Raw genomic sequence first — 18,219 nt, forward strand, 5'->3', positions numbered from 1 at the left:
ATATGATTTAAAATTTTAATAAAAATTATAAATAAATTTAATAAAATTTTAAATATATATTTTATATTTTTTTATAGATATAAATTATGATATATAATTTTTATATAAAATATAAATATACATATTATCAATAATTGACATTATACAAATATAGAATTTATCAAGTTTACATGGAATTTCACAATTAAATTTATGATAGTTAATGTTAGTCCCCTTTAAAACGACAGCGTTCTTGAATGTTAATACGACGACGTGGACTGAAGAGAACAAAAAATAATTCAAACGCCATCGGCGGAAAAGATTTTGATTTGATTTGATTTTTTTTTTTTTTTTTGGTTTCTTCACTCTCTTGTTTCGCAAACCAGAAAAGCCTTTCAAGATCGTCATCATCATCTCTCTCTCATTTTCCGTCCTTTGCTTTTCCTTCCATTTATCCTTCCAAACAGAAAAATCCTAACGCTTTGTTTTTCTCTTTAAAGTTTGCTCGTTAGAGAGCAAGAAAGAAAGGTATGGCAGAAGAAGCGGAGCTGAGCGAGGAGCAAAAGAAAGAGATCGCCAAATGGTTCCTCCTCAACGCTCCCACTGGCGAAATCCAATACGTTGCCAAAGGTCTCTCTCTCAGGTGTCGTTTTTGCCTTGCATTTGCTATTTCCATTGTCGTCTTTGTTTTCTCTTTTCTGATTGATCAGTTTGATGAATTAGTTTCGATTTTTCTTCACGTTTCCTTTTCTCTCTCTCTCTCTCTATATATATATATATATTGCAGATTTAAAATCGGTTTTGAATGATGATGACGTGTACAACGAGGAAGCATCGGAGGCATTTCCCCGTTTACAACAAATCTCACATGATTTGCCTCGAAATGTCTGGTAGATTTGGAGATGTAAGTCTTAGAAATCCCTAATTTATTATTATTTTTTTGTTAATAATTTGTAACTTAAGGTTAGGTTTCTAGTAATGTTAAAACATTTTCTGAGATGCGAGTGGCTGAGAGCATTTGATATGTTTTAGGATTGCTAGAAAACTAGAAATAGCTTTTGTTTACTTCATGCGTTAATACTTTTAAGATTAACATTTGTTATTGAGAATTTCTGTGCTTAGAGTTTAGTTTAAGTTGGATTATGCGCAAGAAATACAAACGCGTCTTGATTAAATGTGGTAAGCCTAGCTTTTAGAATGCTGGAGGTTTATTTGGCAATGAGCGTCGATCATTGCGTTTTAAGATGCTTGATTTCTAATGTTTTCTAGATAGGACATTGGATTCTTTTTGACATGGTTACAGTCCATAAGTCAGCCAATTAACTCAATTTCTCATTTTGGCTTGTTTTTCTTATCAAACATGAGGATAGTTTCAATTTGTGGTCTGTTGTTGAGATGCCGATTTCATTGAATTTGGTTTTAAAACGTACTAATTGTTGGAATGTGTTTCTTTAATTGGAGTTTAGGTGCTTGCTACATCTTATGGGGAGCTTCAGGATAATGAGTATCTTGACCCCAAGACTGCCCAAGTTGCCGTAGTTGACCATATCAAACAGGTACCTTTTAGCTTTTAATGCATCCTGTGATTGAAAACTTTTAATCCCATATAAAAGCAGAGAACCTGTGCTGCAATACCATTTCCTGAAATCGAAATTTTTTATAGCAAGTAGATTATAGGATAGTCTTCCCCCTGTTGATATGACACTTGGCATATTAATGCATCATTTAGTTTGAATGTTTATATCATGATGTGCTAAATTGGTTCAGGTTTGTACAGAGGTGAGACCTGCCACCGATGAGGAGCTTCCATCCCCATATATCGAGGAATACCGGTATGTGTTACAACTCTGATGGACTTTATTATTTTTTAATTGATTTCTTATGAACTTTTACAAGCATCTCTCTGTAAAATTTACTATAGTTGACTGAATATTTGGTGTCATTAGATTTCAAGTGCCAATTCCCCCCATTGGCAGGATCCAAGATATTACCTCCTTAGATCTGATTTGTTCCATGCTAGCTGATATCAGCTAGCCCAAATTGGCAAAATCCTATGTCTCAAGTAACTACTGACATGGAAATGATTTGGCTTGGAGCCAGTGCTTGTTGTACACTGTGACCATTCCTAACATGTAGCTCTTTGCTACTATTGGTCCTTTACCTACTTATTAGAGATGGGATAAATGTCTCTGTTCTAAGTTTTTCTGTCCAAGGTTTGGGCTTTAACTATTGTGTTTAATTAGGCTGTCTTATGATCCTTTCGTCAGGTTCTGACTGACTCCTTACCTGGATTGATACTCGAGACTGTACGAGGGACTATAAACTTGCATATTTTATTGCCAATAACTAATGAGGTTAATAAGTTTGCACACTATGGATGTACTTTTCTATCCCTTCATGGTTTTCATCTTTAATGCTGAAACTAGCATGCATCATGAAGAGAGAAGAATTCATATTTTCTCTTTGTATCACTCCTACTTGCTCTCTTAAAAAACTCAGCAAAAACCAATGGCAGTTTATGGCTTATATTAGGCCACATTCCATCATGTGGTACTTTAATTAGTCCTTGTGATTAATTCCTTTTCTTTTCTTTTCTTTTCTTTCCTTTTTTTTTTTTTTTTTTGTTTTCAGATGAGCTCTGGAAGCAGAAATGGTAAAGTATGTTGGTGAAGCTTATCCAAAAGGTTTTTGTTCAATTAACTGTATTAATTGAAAAGATGTGGAGGAACCCGGATCTGATTTTGAGCTTGTTGTAGTGATTTCTGCTGCTAGACTTAGCCCACAGAATTTCTGGTGTGTGAAATTTGTTAGACCACAATGTAGTAGTAACTGTTGTGCTGTTATTGCTTAATTGTTTAATTGACTAGGTATTTGGTTACCTGTTAGTTGTCGATATTGGTCAAGTAGACACGTGATTGTTTATCTTCTAATAATGGTTTTTGGCATATTGTTTAGCAATGGATGTTGGCAGTCAATATGGAACATTGAGTTCAAAGACGATATTCCAATGCTGGAATTAAAAGGCAAAATGCAGGTATTTTAATATTTCTCATAATGCAGTCATGGCATATTTGTGACCATTTTCTTCCTGCATTTCAGATCTGAATACATATAAAGTTACATAAACCGGTAGTAAGTCCGTTCTTTCTCTTTTCAGGTGGGTGCACACTATTTTGAAGAAGGAAATGTGCAATTAGATGCAAAACATGAATGTAGAGATTCTGCAATGTTTCAGGTTATTACAACATTGACAAGCTCTTTTAACATTGTTTTCTTTTACCCTTGTTTTCTCCTCTGGCATGTTCCTTCTTGCAATAGAATTTGAAATTCTTTTCTTTCTCATTTTGACTATTTTTATTTTTAATACATCATTTAGCCATTTCAACATAGCATATCAGGATATCAACTGGCTTGAGCAAATATTCTTAATGTGAAGATATTACCACAAGTTGTAGGATAAAATTTCTTGAGTTATTAATAGTTGAAGTTTGTGATTTTGTTGGCTTAGTATATCCTGCCTTGTGGCTCCTGGCCTGTGTGTTAAAACGAAAATTTTCCGATCTCTTGCTGGCATAGCCTCATATATATAGTTGGTTTCATATGGTTAATACTTGTGTTGTTTCAGTCCCCTGATGATAGTGCAATTGCCATAGCCAGCATAATTCGCCACCATGAGGCAGAGTACCTGGCATCTCTTGAGGTTGTTTTCAATGTCTTGTTAATTTCAAATGCTAGCTGTCTAGAACTCTCTACTGACAGTCAAGACATAATGCAGGCATCCGATTTGAATTTGCCAGATACCACTTTCAAGGTATGCTTTGATTTGAAAAGTCTTTGAGCCAATAGTTGTGTAGAAACCTTTTGAAGTAACTTACGTTATACCATTTTTATATTCATGTTTGACCATTACACCCCAGCTATTGTTGGGTTTTACTTAACGTATACTGCATACTGCATGTTTCTCAATCATGCTGGTTTACATCATGTTTTCATGTTATCTATTTGATTGACATGTGGCTGGTTAAACCTAATTTCTTTTCTTATTCTGTCGAAAATCATATGGCTTACTAGGAGTTATACTGGAGCAATAGATAATCCTAGCTAGAAGGCCCATCTGGAACTCTTTTCTATTTCCAGTTTCCATGGAGATAATAATTAGATCTCATGATGTTCATCTAGAATATTTGTCTACTTCAGGAACCCCTGAAAAAGAAACTAATGCTCTTAAACTTTTTATGTGCAATGCAGGATCTTCAGAGGAAACTTCCAGTCACTCGGACCCTATTTCCATGGCATAACACTTCACAATTCAGCCTGACAAGAGAGATTTCAAAAGAACTCGGAATTGGGAAGTTACCATACCATATGAAAAGGCATAAAGCACATTCCTTCATGCACAAAATCAAGTTTGACAAGATCCATAATCACCAGATTGATTGTATGTTTAGTGCAGTTATCTGTAATTTGGTGTGCAAGTTGTCTTCTCCTGTAAGAATCTCAATTTTGTTATGCTATCCCGCATCATTCTTTACAAGCCATGTATAGCATTGCTTCGAACAGTTCCAACCTTTTTATTTGCTTGTGATGGTTGTGGAAAATTTCGGTACATATATGTCTGAGAAATTTATGTTCTGTGGGAAAACACTTATTTACAGCTGGTTGTAATCTTGTAATCTGTATATTTATATTTGTATCTCTAGAATTAAGTATTTGTATCCCTAGAATTAAGGAAGATTTAGTTTCCTAGTTTAACCCCTAGTTAGTTGTATATAAACCTAAGATTCTTGTATAATTCATGGAAGCAGTTTTTCAATATACATTCAGTTTCCACATGGTATCAGAGCTTTAGGCTCTTCTTGGGAAGCAAAATTTTCAGCCTTCATTGCTGACTTTTTTTAGGCCTTCATTGCCGAATCCTGTTTAGGCCTTCATTGCCGAACCCTTTCAAAAAAAGATATCACTACACCTCAATTTGAGAAAATGTTAATTGGGAAAATCACTAGAGTACTACAGATGTCTCAGAAACAAGGAGAGTTCAACAGGGAAGAGATTGAAAAGCTGAGAAACTTATTGAAAATCCTTGAAAAGCCTACTATGGTATGTTCTTTGGGTAAAGTTTCTAGTTCAGGTAAAGCTTCTGGTTCTCATGGATTAAATGTCTCGGCTAAGCCTATTACGAGTTCTTGGGTCATTGACTCAGGAGCCACAGACCACATGACACATTCTTCACAAAAGTTTAGTACATATAACCTGTGTCCTAGTAATAAGAAAATTGTTGTTGCTGATGGTTCACTTACCACAGTGGTAGGATTAGGAGATGTTCAAGTTAATCCCTCGTTTGTTCTAAAAAATGTTCTTCATGTTCCTGGATTATCTATTAATCTGATATCTATACAAAAACTTACCAGAGATATGAATTGCAAAGTAACTTTTTATCCCTCTTATTGTGAATTTCAGGACCAGAGTTCGGGGAAGATGATTGGACTTGCTAAGGAGAAGGATGGACTATACTATCTTGAGACATCAAATAGCACAAGTAGTATCAAAAATAGTTTACCTTTGTCATTTCTTTCTGAAAAATCTTCCAATAAAGACAAAATTTGGCTTTATCATTTTCGTCTTGGACATCCTTCTTTTGGAACCTTGAGAAACATGTTTCCTTCTTTGTTCAAAGGATTAAATGTTGAAGATTTTCATTGTGATATTTGTGAATTTGCAAAACATAGACGTGTGTCTTTTCCAATCAGTAACAAAAGAAGTTCTACTCCCTTTTACTTGATTCATAGTGACATTTGGGGTCCCTCTACAATTCCTAATATTTCTGGTGCGAGATGGTTTGTTTCATTCATAGATGATTGTACTAGGGTCTCTTGGGTTTTTTTACTTAAATCCAAATCAGATGTGAATAGTGTGTTTTTAAGCTTCCAAAACATGATCCAAAATCAATTTGGAGTGAGAATCAAGAGATTTAGGTCTGATAATGCAAGAGACTACTTCAACCATAGTCTATTCTTCAACATTTACACCCATTAATTCTTCTGAGTCGAAACCTGTTTCTGCTGAGCCCAAGTCAAACACTGAATTTGAGTCTGAACCCATTCCAAATACAGAAGATGTGACAAAGGATAATATTATTCTTGATTCTATGAAGGAATTACAGGTGTACTCAAGAAGGAAAGTTCCAGATCCTGAACCAGTGCCAGTCCAAGAGCCTGATCCTAACTCTGGAAATGAGGTAACTACAGTTTTTGACTCTGTTTCTCAAAATGAGCATGAATCTCCTAAAACTATAACCAGTGATTATGATTTGCCTATTGCCATTAGGAAAGGAACCAGAGAGTGTACCAAGCATCCACTATACCCAATATCTAATTTTGTGTCATTTGAAAAATTCTCACCATCCCACAAAAATTTTCTTGTGAGCCTAAACACTATTTCTGTTCCAACTACATTATCCGAGGCATTATCCAATGAGAAATGGAGGCAAGCCATGAAAATAGAAATAGAGGCCTTAGAGAAAAATCAGACATGGGAACTGGTAGAGTTGCCTAAAGGAAAAAATTCAGTGGGGTGTAAATGGGTTTTCACCGTAAAATACAAGGCAGATGGTACTGTTGAAAGGTATAAAGCCAGGTTAGTGGCTAAGGGCTACACTCAAACTTATGGAGTGGATTACCAGGAAACCTTTGCTCCAGTTGCCAAGATGAATACAGTTAGAATTTTGTTATCATTGGCTGCAAATTACAATTGGCAGCTTCAACAATTTGATGTAAAGAATGCTTTTCTACATGGTGATTTGGAAGAAGAAATATATATGAAGGTTCCACCGGGATTTGAAGGTCATCTAGAAGCAAACAAGTATGCAGGCTAAAAAAGGCTTTATATGGCCTTAAACAGTCTCCTAGAGCTTGGTTCGGGAGATTTGCCAAAGTGATGCTAGTAATGGGATATAAACAGAGTCAAGGAGATCACACATTGTTTATCAAGCACTCTGATTCAGGGAGAGTCACAGTTCTATTAGTGTATGTTGATGATATAATTGTAACTGGAGATGATGAAAAAGAGAGAGAATCTCTAAAACAGTGTTTGGCTAGAGAATTTGAGATAAAAGAGCTAGGGAGATTGAAGTACTTCCTAGGAATTGAAGTAGCTCACTCACGGCATGGTATTTTTATCTCACAACAGAAATATGTGATGGATCTTTTGAAGGAAACTGGGAAGCTTGCATGTAAACCTGCAAATACCCCTATGGATCCTAATCATAAAATTGGAGAAGCTAATGAAGATGCTGCTGTAAATAGAGAGATGTACCAAAGATTAGTTGGAAGACTCATTTATCTCTCACATACTAGACCTGATATAGCATATGCTGTGAGTGTGGTAAGTCAATTTATGCATAGTCCTAAAGAAGTGCACCTACAGGCTGTCTACCGTATATTGCACTATTTGAAGGCCAATCCTGGGAGAGGTATCTTATTCAAAAGAAATTCGGGGTTAGTTCTAGAAGCATATACAGATGTTGATTATGCAGGTTCAGTAACTGATAGAAGATCCACCTCAGGCTATTGTACTTTCTTAGGTGGTAATCTTGTGACTTGGAGGAGTAAAAAACAGAATGTGGTGGCAAGATCAAGTGCTGAAGCAGAGTTCAGAGCAATGGCTCAAGGGATTTGTGAACTACTATGGTTAAAGATTATCTTAGAAGACTTGAAGATCAAGTGGGATGGACCAATGAGACTCTACTGTGATAACAAGTCTGTAATAAGCATTGCTCACAATCCTGTACAACATGACAGAACAAAACACATTGAAGTAGACCGGCATTTCATAAAGGAGAAACTAGACAGTGGGTTGATTTGTACACCTTATGTATCAACCAAGGGTCAACTTGCAGATGTGTTGACTAAAGGTCTCAGCAGTGCAACATTTCAAGGAATTATTTCCAAGCTGGGAATGGAAAACACCTATTCACCAGCTTGAGGAGGAGTATGGGAAAACACTTATTTACAGCTGGTTGTAATCTTGTAATCTGTATATTTATATTTGTATCTCTAGAATTAAGTATTTGTATCCCTAGAATTAAGGAAGATTTAGTTTCCTAATTTAACCCCTAGTTAGTTGTATATAAACCTAAGATTCTTGTATAATTCATGGAAGCAGTTTTTCAATATACATTCAGTTTCCACATGTTCCATTCCAGACTCTTGGACATATTAAATTGTAGATTATGTTTATTGCTAACATCAAGTAGCATTGGAAAAACAAAACCAATTCCGTTGCCGGGAATCGAACCCGGGTCTCCTGGGTGAAAGCCAGATATCCTAACCGCTGGACGACAACGGAAGAGTTGTTGGTGACAAACAACTAAAAATAGTTGATTGCATGTTATTTTGAGTGAAAAGTGTGTTTTAAAAACGCCTCAGCTCAGACTCCCCCAATTTTAGCAGCAGAGAGACTCCCTCGATCGAATCACATTCGTGAAAATGGTAAATCAGAAGTTACCGGAACTAAATTTCAGTTTTTGGTTTTCAACTTATCATATTACTCTTATTTGTTGTTAGATACTGATTGATTGATTTCAATGTCAGCTTCCTCTTTCTGGTAAAACCTTTCATCTTTGTACCTAGATTTGTTTGATCTTCAAACTGTTTATTTATTTGTGCTATGATTTCTTTCTTATTAAATACTATCATTTAAGGACTCTGGTAGTTATTGGAGATTCAAAACGGGGAAACTTTATGATGCCCATTTGGTAAATTGTTATACTTGGGATTTATATTTGGTAAATTTTGTTCATTGACTTACAATTTTTATTGGGGATTTATATAGTTTTTTTTTCCTATGGATAAATCAAAACTTACCCTTTTTTCTAATGTTTCAGAGTCTGGCAGAGCTAAGGGTGGAATGGTTATGTAGGATGGAGTTAGGTTTTAGAATTTGGAGTATGCCCTAATGTTACATTCATAGGATACAATCAACTATCTTTGAGTCAGGGAAAGAAGAATTCTAAATTGCTTTTCCTTTTGCTTCTTTGAGCTCATTTGCACTCTCTGGAATGATGCTTCTTTAGCCAAATCAGACATTTTGATGCGCTCCATAAGTAATCCTCTTCAAAGCTTATTTTCTTGTTATTATAGAGGTCCAGTGGTGAACTCTTAGTAATGGTGATCAGCTTTGAATGGATGCCTTTTGTTGAAGCGCATCCTCTGATGATACCCTTGGGATTGGTTGCTTGCTGACCAGAGTTTCCCCCCTTTATTATGATTCATCTTCAGAACATCAATTGTTTTGAAATCAATTATGGCCTAGAAATTATCTGCCTTTCACCAAATGGTTCCTTCTAAAAGGAGATGGTGGAGGTCGTTTTCCAGCTATATGTGTCATGGTGCTCTTGCATCCTTATTCGGCAAGTGGGAACTGTAATGTGTCCGGCAAAGTTTTATTTCTGCAGCTCGTATGGTGCGAATGATTCCCTTTCTCTCCATGGTGCTGGCTAATGGTGCTTATGTATTGCTTTTCAATGTGTGGCTAAACCATACCCATGCTTCATTTCTTGTGACAAACTTTTTAACTATTTCATATTGTTAGTGTTTCTGATTCTCTTCTCATACCTAGCTCTCACTGATCACCTGATGACAGTGTTTTTGGACAATCATTATGTTTCAACCAGTTATTTTTTTCCCCAACAAAACTATGCATTTTTTTAATCTGCGTTAAGCAAGCACATCTTTGATTATAAAGGCTGAGAATTGTGTGAACTACCCAAGTGCATACCTACCTGTCAATGTCAATCACACCTTTGTTCGGTGAAACAGGTGGGGAATGAGGTTGTCGATATATCATTTTCAACAGTTCGGTAATTGGATGGAAACAGAGTTTGGCAGAAGGGAAGCATTTTTTTTTTCTTTTACAAACCGATCAAGTGGAAAAATCCGTCTTGCTGCACTGCCTATAGGATGATGATGGTGGAGGGAAGGCTGCTAATGAGGAAAAGATTCAGTGTTTCCTTGATGTGAAACTTTTAAACATAAAGTGAATGACCCTAGGTCCCTTCAGTTGTGATGGTCCATTTTTGCTGTCTCTGAACTTCAAATTGTATCTCATAATTCTGTTTTAGATCCCCTGATTGTGCTTTTTACCTCTCAATCAGTTAACCTAAGCCATGATTTCGTTGTGAAAGTGAAACTACAATTTCCATCATTGGCTAAGTGCTTCCTTGAAAAAAAGCAAGAGCCGTAAGATGAACTAAAACAAACACGAGTGGAAAAAAAAAAAGAACAAAAATCTCATCACTTAGGAGCACGTATCTCATCTCTTCGATACTTTGACTTTTATGCTATAACCGTTGTCTTCATTCGGAACACAATCAAACCGGAGCAACCTTGAGCATGTTACTCCACCTCATAAGTTACTATCAGCACGGTACCCCAGAAAGAAAATCCAGAAAAAAATAGTAAAAATGGAGAAATACTATTAATCAACTATCATTAGCATCCAAATCATTGATCTTCATCTCTTCTTTATTAGCTTATCTTGCAACTGCCACCTTATAGTCGCAACAGTAATTGGATGCTTCAAACTCAAAAAGAGAAAAATGGCTGAAATCAAAGCAGAAACTGCTCACCACGCTCTGGCCATCCCTGAGACTGACATCTCAGCTCAGAAACCTCACAAAACTCAGCGTGTTGCCTCACTGGACATTTTCAGAGGCCTTACTGTGGCGGTACTCGTTCACTTTTCTTTCACTCAGTTGATAAAAAGTTCATTTCTAAGGTCTTTCTTTGAGATGAACTGATTTTTGCTGAATTTCTGTACTTTTCTAGCTGATGATTCTAGTAGATGATGCTGGAGGAGAGTGGCCTGTGATTGGACATGCACCATGGCATGGCTGCAACGTTGCTGATTTTGTTATGCCGTTCTTTCTTTTCATTGTTGGCATGGCCATTCCTTTTGCTCTTAAGGTTGGTGTTCTTCTTTCTTCTTCTTCTTCAAGTAAAGTTAATAAACCAGCAGTTTGGTTTTAAGTTTTACTACAGCGACTGCAATACTGTCTTTTTCTTCCTCTGAGACTCTGACTACTTACTGCAGTTGTGAACTTGCCTTGGAATTAGCATTCAATTCGTTGTTTTGATATTAATAATGGTTCAATCTTTTTGTAGAGAATACCAAGTAGGAGTAAAGCTGTCAAGAAGGTGGTTTTCAGAACTTTGAAGCTCCTCTTTTGGGGTCTATTATTACAAGGTTGGTTTCATTTGTTCTATACATGTCAAGGGAAAACAGATAGACTTTGGGTGGTCAGTTCCTATCTGCTTAGGGTATTCGCATTCATGGTTTGCTAATGATCGCGTTTTGCCTACGATGTTAGCATATTAATCAAACAAATGGTAGAAGATTTTTGGTAGTATAATTCATAAGACATTCTTAAACTCTTAGGGGTTAACGATTTTGCTGATATTATATTAATTTTTACCATCCTAGCAAATGTATTTGCAACAGTCATTATTTAAAATCGGAAAATTCTTATGCAAATTCTAAAAGAAGGAAATTTCTTGATGCTGATTTTGTATCCTAATGTCATGAAGGAGGGTTTTCTCATGCTCCTGACAAGCTAACATATGGCATCGATATAAAAATGATAAGGTTCTGTGGCATTCTACAGGTATATGTTTCTGGTGTTAATTGCATAATTTAGTCCTTGAGGTATGATTTTAGGAAGTAATTCACCGCATCTTTTGTAGAGAATTGCTTTTGCATATTTGGTAGTGGCACTTGTGGAGATTTTTCTGAAAGATGCACAATCCAAAGACATTTCAGCTGGTCATTTCTCGGTGTTTAGGTTATGCCGTTGGCATTGGTAAGTTCCCATTGGCTTTTTCGTGATATGGTATCTATCATATTTGTAGAATCATATGATGAAATACTAACTATTACTTCGTTTCTAAATCTACAGGCTGGTGGGTGCATGCATACTTATTATGTACTTGGCTTTACTTTACGGAATGTATGTTCCTGACTGGCAGTTCACTGTCCCTAATCAGGATAGTGCCGATTATGGGAAGGTTTTCACTGTAAGCCCTTGGTTGTCCTTGATATCATCCTACAAAACCATATACCTCCATTTAAACGATATTTTATATGTGTTTGGAAATGCTTTTGACAGACTTAACATTAGCTTGATTGATTGATCCATTAGGATTTACTGTATTAGTCTTTTAACTCATATCTTTAACCTCCGCACACAGCAGGAAATAGTTATATCAATGAGATTGTTTTAAAGTCCATTAACATTATCCTGACAAATAACGAAAAGGAAAAACTTTTCAAACTTAAAATCATTTTCCTGATTAATGCATTCTATCCAATTGTTATAAGATTTTGGTTTTGTTTTTGTTTTAGGTACCCTGCAATGTAAGAGGAAAACTGGATCCTCCTTGTAATGCTGTTGGATATATTGACAGAGAAGTTTTAGGGATCAATCACATGTACCGACGACCTGCATGGAGAAGATCTAAGGTTTGTTTTTGTACTGGTTGTAGCTATAATCCTCTTTAAGATTGAGATCACTAGTTTACAGTGAATAACAGTTACTGGTCTGAAATCTTTCCTAAAGTGCTGCAGGCTTGCACTGAGGATTCCCCTTACGAGGGGCCATTTAAAATTGGCGCTCCATCATGGTGCCATACACCTTTTGAACCTGAAGGGATTCTAAGGTCTGTCGACCCTGGAACCCACTAATTAACCGTAGTAGTAGTTATTTATTATCTTCACAATTGTTGATCTAAGTAATACATTGCCTGTGCTAACAGCAGTTCAATATCTGCTATTCTTTCTACAATCATTGGAGTGCATTTTGGACATGTTCTTGTACATTTGAAGGTTAGGATTATGGTTGTGGATGCATGATTCTTGGTGTTCAATTCCAGGGTTGTCTTTGATAAAATTTTCAATTCCAGGGTCATTCCGAAAGAGTGAAGCAGTGGATCATGATGGGATTTGCTCTTCTTGTTATAGGAATTCTTCTACATTTTACTCATGGTGAGAAACATAAAGGCATATCAGACTTCTTTTAAATACCTATATTTCATCTATTCATTTACTCTAATTCTAGTATTATTTATTTTTCGATTGTAGCAATTCCTTTAAATAAACAGCTATATACATTTAGCTATGTTTGTGTTACATCTGGAGCAGCAGCACTTGTTTTCTCAGCCTTCTATATTCTGGTATGATTCTAGCTATGTCAAATCGTATGTGCTTTAACAAGCCACTCAGCAGTCAATATTTTCAGTCATACCTTAAGCTGATAATATAAACTTTATAGTAATCAAAGCTTTGGGTCGGCAGGTTGATATTTGGGATTTGAAGTACATGCTTCTGCCATTAAAATGGATTGGCATGAATGCAATGCTGGTTTATGTCATGGCAGCTGAAGGGATCTTGGCTGGTTTCATAAATGGATGGTACTACGATGATCCACATAATACACTGGTGAGTTTTTGATGAATTTAAATTAAAGCATCATCCAGCTGCCCTCCCTTTTCCATTCTTGTTTCCTTTCTAATGAATCTATGGCAATGGCAGGTATATTGGATTCAAAAGCACATATTCATAGGGGTTTGGCATTCAAGAAGAGTAGGCATTCTACTGTATGTTATATTTGCAGAGATCCTCTTCTGGGCTATCATAGCAGGCCTTTTGCACCGATTAGGAGTTTATTGGAAGCTTTAACATAATTTCCCAATGCCATATACTCCAGAATTGTATTTAATTATATGGGATATACACTGCATTACAAGTGTATGATCATTGTGCGTTAATTGAGTTATTTTATTCCACCTCTTAGAACGAAAAGAACTTAAACTAAAATATTTAATAGTATGACGATATATTTATGCAAAACTTCTATCTGTGGATAGTCAAGTGAAATTCAATCCACAAAATAATTTGATCTACAGATAGTATAATTTAATCACAAGGCATAAAGGGAAAAATCATTAGCATTTATACCGTAAAATCGATTTTCAATGAAATAAAAAAGATTGATGCGGTAGAATCGTAAAAATAGAATAGAATACGATCTTAATCGAAATGCATATTGTATTTAATTATTTTGCAGTATCAATGTTAATTGAATATTTGAAAATTTATTACCCAAAAGAATTAATAGGATTTTTTTACAAGAAAAATATTTATTATCGTTTATTCTTTAGATTAGTTGGCATTTAAAAATTGCAATTCAAGAGATTTTATACATATAATATTTTTTTCAATCATATATGTAATTAGAAAGAAATGGAATATAAGGGTAGATTAAGAATTAAAAAAAAAAAATGCAAAACATCTGCCATAGGCAAGTACAAAGGAAACAGTCACAAACCGAACATCCTTTGAGTCAAGCCCCATTTTGAGCAAGGATTTCTGTTTACAAAATCATTGGAAATCCTGGTAAAGCCTGAGTCTAACAGCCTCCCTAATGCAGCTAACCAGTTCAACTGTTAACTTCTGTCTTTTCCCATGCATTTTATCCACCATTTCGTTTAGCTCAGCTCTCCAGGAGATTCTAAGAGTTACATAAATCAAAGCTTTCCTTTTGTTCTTCTTTTAATTTATCTTATCTCATACTATGCATATAACGTTGTAAATTTCACCTATATTCATACTGAATTTGGACTGAATGTGGCAGATTTCTGCTTTCTTCACGCATTTATCCTAGTTCTATTTTTTTTTTATTTTATCAAATTCATATATAATTTTTACTAAAATTTTAAACTTTGTTCATTCATATCTTCTATTTTTATCATCTTATTATCATCATGTTATATTTTAAATTATTGAATCTAATTTTTTAAAAAAAAAACTCAGAACTTGGGCTCACATATAGAAAAATTCAGCAAAATGAGGGCCCAAATTAGAAACAAGCGATCCAACTTGGCCAACAAAAACAGATGACCATAGCTGGACCCAAGAAAGAAATAAGTAAAAACTTTTGAGCCCAAAAAGAAGCCCGAGTTGGACACAAACACATGCAAATTCAGCGGATCAAATATAATCGAATCGAATCTCCGTCAAGTCTGAATTTTTTTAGGAAACAAGTTTGAGAACTACTCTTATATAACTTTAAGAACACATATACTACGATCTTCCCATCAAAATCATCGGTTTTTTTTTTTTTTTTTGCAAAACCCATCACCAATGGCAACCGCCATGGTCGAAGATTCGAGCTTTGAAGAAGACCAACTAGCTTCGATGACGACCGATGACATCATCCGAGCTTCTCGTCTTCTAGCTATGGAGATTCGACTTCGTAAGGTTCCTTTCGAATCTTTATCTCTCTTTTTTTCTATCTTTGCTTCTATTATTATTTTGCATTGTATTTTTAGGGTTGTGTTCTGGTTTAGGGTTTTTAATAAAGTTTTCTTTTTTTCAACTTTACTATGTTATTGTTTGGTTTTTAGTTCTGGGTATTGATTAAAGCTAAGTTCTTTTTACATATAAAGGAATGTTCTTTAGTTTGGTTTTGAATTTTCTGGCTTAGGGTTTAATTGGGAAATCTTTACACTTAATGAAGCGAAGTAATTTTCTTTTTTTACTGAAAAGTTTTATTCTTTTGCAAGGAATGTAGGTATAGTTTGTGTGAATTTTCTGATTTTTGGTTTAATTGGTTTGTGGGATTAAAGGAGGAAATGCAAAGGACAAATCTTGAGTTGAATGCATACAGGGAGAAGATTAAGGAGAATCAAGACAAGATCAAGCTTAACAAGCAGTTGCCTTACTTGGTTGGCAACATTGTTGAGGTAAATTTTGTGTGGCTCTTTTTTATTTTCCAAGTCCCTTTTAATTTCTCTCTTATATTCGATTTTGACTTATGATTCTGTGTATAAACAAACTTAAAAAGAGCATTGAAAGGGGGATCCAACTGAATCATGGGCCATTGTTGATGCAGTTATAATTATATCATTAATAATCATCTGCTTGATGGTTTAATACTTGATTACCGTTTCTTTCAGATATTGGAGATGAATCCTGAAGATGAGGCAGAGGAGGATGGTGCCAACATTGATCTTGATTCACGGAGGAAGGGTAAATGTGTTGTGCTGAAAACATCTACTCGTCAGGTGACGGCTGCATGATTTGTTTTCTACTATTAATGGTCTGTTATGTTTTTCCATAATGAAACTATCAAATTAACATTTTTGAGAATTGGTGAAAAGAAAACTTGGTTTTGATCTTGACTTGTTTTGTTTTTACTGCAGACCATCTTTCTACCTGTGGTTGGACTTGTTGACCCTGATAAGTTGAAACCTGGTGATTTGGTTGGGGTCAATAAAGACAGCTACTTGATATTGGATACTCTGCCATCTGAGTACGATTTTCGAGTAAAAGCTATGGAGGTTGATGAGAAACCAACTGAGGACTACAATGATATTGGTGGCTTGGAGAAGCAGGCAAGTTTTTTTAATTCTACCGCTCTTTCTGAGATCCTTTGGCAACTGTTAAGCTCATTTTTTATGCCTGATGGTTGTTCCTGGAACAGATTCAAGAACTAGTTGAGGCCATTGTGTTGCCTATGACTCATAAAGAACGGTTTCAAAAGCTAGGCATTCGTCCACCTAAGGGGGTGCTCTTATATGGGCCTCCTGGCACTGGAAAAACTTTGATGGGTCGTGCTTGTGCGGCGCAGACAAATGCCACATTTCTGAAGCTAGCAGGCCCACAATTGGTTCAGGTATGAAGTCCTTTATCTTTTTTGCAGCTTACATTGCTAGATGTTTGGATCCTATCTACTTCTTTCAATTGATGTTGGAATCATTTTATCCCATACCTTCTAGGCTATCATAGCATGAAAGGAAGATTGTGGATAATAAAGTGTTTTTTTTTTTTATTGTACAGTATTACTTTCAGCATTTTTATCTGCTTACTTGGGCCCTTTAATGAGTAATTAAAATTGAACTTCATGTAGATGTTCGTTGGAGATGGAGCAAAACTTGTCTGTGATGCCTTTCAGCTTGCAAAAGAAAAATCTCCATGCATCATTTTTATAGATGAAATTGATGCAATTGGCACAAAGCGTTTTGATAGGTAACGCCGTTTCTTAATTTCTTTGGGAAGCAAAGTTGTTTTGAGGCTGGTAACACTGGCATTTATTTGTGGAAAGAATCAATGATTATTGATCTGTTTGTTACCACCTGCAGCGAAATGAGTGGAGATAGGGAGGTTCAGCGGACAATGTTAGAACTACTCAACCAGCTTGATGGCTTTAGCAGTGATGAACGTATTAAGGTTTGCCTAATTTTTGTGTTATCTGTTTGATAAAATATATGTGATCTATTCTAATGTAATGCATGTATTGTAGGTTATAGCAGCCACTAACCGAGCTGATATCCTTGACCATGCTCTGATGCGTTCTGGTCGATTGGATCGTAAAATCGAGTTCCCACATCCCAATGAAGAAGCAAGAGCTCGAATCCTTCAGGTATAACTTTCAGTAGTGGTGATTCTATGACTTCCGTCCTTCACAGAATCTTATTGAATAGTTTTCTTAATTTTCTAGATCCACTCAAGGAAGATGAACGTTCATCCGGATGTCAATTTGGAAGAACTTGCTCGTTCTACGGATGATTTCAATGGAGCACAATTGAAGGCTGTTTGTGTGGAGGCAGGCATGCTAGCTCTTCGCCGTGATGCAACTGAGGTGCACTTTCTAGTCTTCTTGGAGTTTACTTACTGAAATATCTTAATGCGATATGTGCATAAACAGCTTTTAGGTATTCCATGCTGAATGTGCTTGTATTCATACATGGCATATAAATTTGTTTGTATCGGATCTGAGCCATGTGAGCAAGTACTAAAATTGGCGTTGGGACTGATTTTACAGGTGAACCATGAAGATTTCAACGAAGGTATCATTCAGGTGCAAGCTAAGAAGAAGGCAAGCTTAAATTACTATGCATAATCGGGACAGCATTTCACCGTGAGAAGCTGCCTTCAATGAAAAAGCCTCTAATATAGCATGATCCATGCTCGAAAAGCAAGATTCAAATATTTTTCTTTCTCAAATTAAGAGGAAAAAATCTCCTAAATATAGATAATCTTGCAGAAGCTATACAACAAAAATCGTGTAGATGAACATATATATCTTCAAGTCAATGTTAGTTAAATCTCCAGTTCAAATTCCCATTTACAGACAATTGCATGCAACTTAAAATGTCCCTATTGTTTGCTGACGTCTGGAAAGGAATT

At 35.7% G+C, this 18,219-nt stretch overlaps 3 protein-coding genes and 2 non-coding genes across 19 annotated transcripts; 4 read left to right on the top strand and 1 right to left on the bottom strand.

The window, feature by feature from the left end:
• The first annotated feature begins 337 nt into the window (after positions 1–337).
• On the top strand, positions 338–4,794 carry CPA (Subunits of heterodimeric actin filament capping protein Capz superfamily). The gene is given in 11 exon segments (XM_022863703.2): positions 338–609; positions 767–822; positions 824–883; positions 1,446–1,535; positions 1,747–1,811; positions 2,611–2,772; positions 2,935–3,013; positions 3,137–3,214; positions 3,605–3,679; positions 3,755–3,790; positions 4,228–4,794. Coding segments are annotated over 11 exon segments (1,098 nt in total). The 5' UTR covers positions 338–509; the 3' UTR covers positions 4,525–4,794.
• Positions 4,795–8,250: 3,456 nt separating this feature from the next.
• TRNAE-UUC (transfer RNA glutamic acid (anticodon UUC)) lies at positions 8,251–8,322 on the bottom strand. The gene has a single exon. It is a non-coding gene; the product is annotated as a tRNA-Glu (tRNA).
• Positions 8,323–8,388: 66 nt separating this feature from the next.
• Positions 8,389–13,814, top strand: LOC111277323 (heparan-alpha-glucosaminide N-acetyltransferase-like protein (DUF1624)). Of its 14 annotated transcripts, none has more exons than XM_089764205.1 (17): positions 8,389–8,465; positions 8,541–8,580; positions 8,678–8,761; positions 8,861–9,438; positions 9,795–10,702; positions 10,803–10,940; positions 11,139–11,220; positions 11,562–11,638; positions 11,718–11,833; positions 11,930–12,047; positions 12,376–12,492; positions 12,598–12,689; positions 12,786–12,855; positions 12,933–13,014; positions 13,111–13,202; positions 13,324–13,467; positions 13,561–13,814. In XM_089764205.1, exons 5-17 carry the CDS (start codon positions 10,574–10,576, stop codon positions 13,705–13,707), a joined length of 1,404 nt encoding a protein of 467 aa, XP_089620331.1. In that variant the 5' UTR covers positions 8,389–8,465; positions 8,541–8,580; positions 8,678–8,761; positions 8,861–9,438; positions 9,795–10,573; the 3' UTR covers positions 13,708–13,814. The 14 variants fall into 14 exon arrangements, with proteins under 14 accessions (XP_089620331.1, XP_089620330.1, XP_089620339.1 ...); XM_089764204.1 differs by having other exon boundaries at positions 8,678–8,731; XM_089764213.1 differs by having other exon boundaries at positions 8,390–8,465; positions 8,678–8,731; positions 12,789–12,855.
• On the top strand, positions 9,030–9,223 carry LOC149518294 (small nucleolar RNA snoR127). Its single transcript, XR_016343853.1, has one exon. It is a non-coding gene; the product is annotated as a small nucleolar RNA snoR127 (small nucleolar RNA).
• Positions 13,815–15,046: 1,232 nt separating the features above from the next.
• Positions 15,047–18,156, top strand: RPT5A (regulatory particle triple-A ATPase 5A). 2 transcript variants are annotated; one of them, XM_022863702.2, is made up of 10 exons: positions 15,047–15,283; positions 15,657–15,773; positions 15,987–16,094; positions 16,233–16,424; positions 16,514–16,705; positions 16,940–17,058; positions 17,172–17,259; positions 17,333–17,452; positions 17,531–17,671; positions 17,855–18,156. In XM_022863702.2, the coding sequence occupies exons 2-10, from the start codon at positions 15,663–15,665 to the stop codon at positions 17,930–17,932; spliced, it is 1,149 nt and encodes a 382-aa protein (XP_022719437.2). In that variant the 5' UTR covers positions 15,047–15,283; positions 15,657–15,662; the 3' UTR covers positions 17,933–18,156. The 2 variants fall into 2 exon arrangements, with proteins under 2 accessions (XP_022719437.2, XP_022719436.2); XM_022863701.2 differs by having other exon boundaries at positions 15,054–15,288.
• The last annotated feature ends 63 nt before the right edge of the window (positions 18,157–18,219 follow it).

Source organism: Durio zibethinus, chromosome 7 (assembly GCF_047325235.1).
Source record: "Durio zibethinus cultivar Kanyao isolate XHJ-2024 chromosome 7, ASM4732523v1, whole genome shotgun sequence".
NCBI classification, from domain to species: Eukaryota; Viridiplantae; Streptophyta; class Magnoliopsida; order Malvales; family Malvaceae; genus Durio; species Durio zibethinus.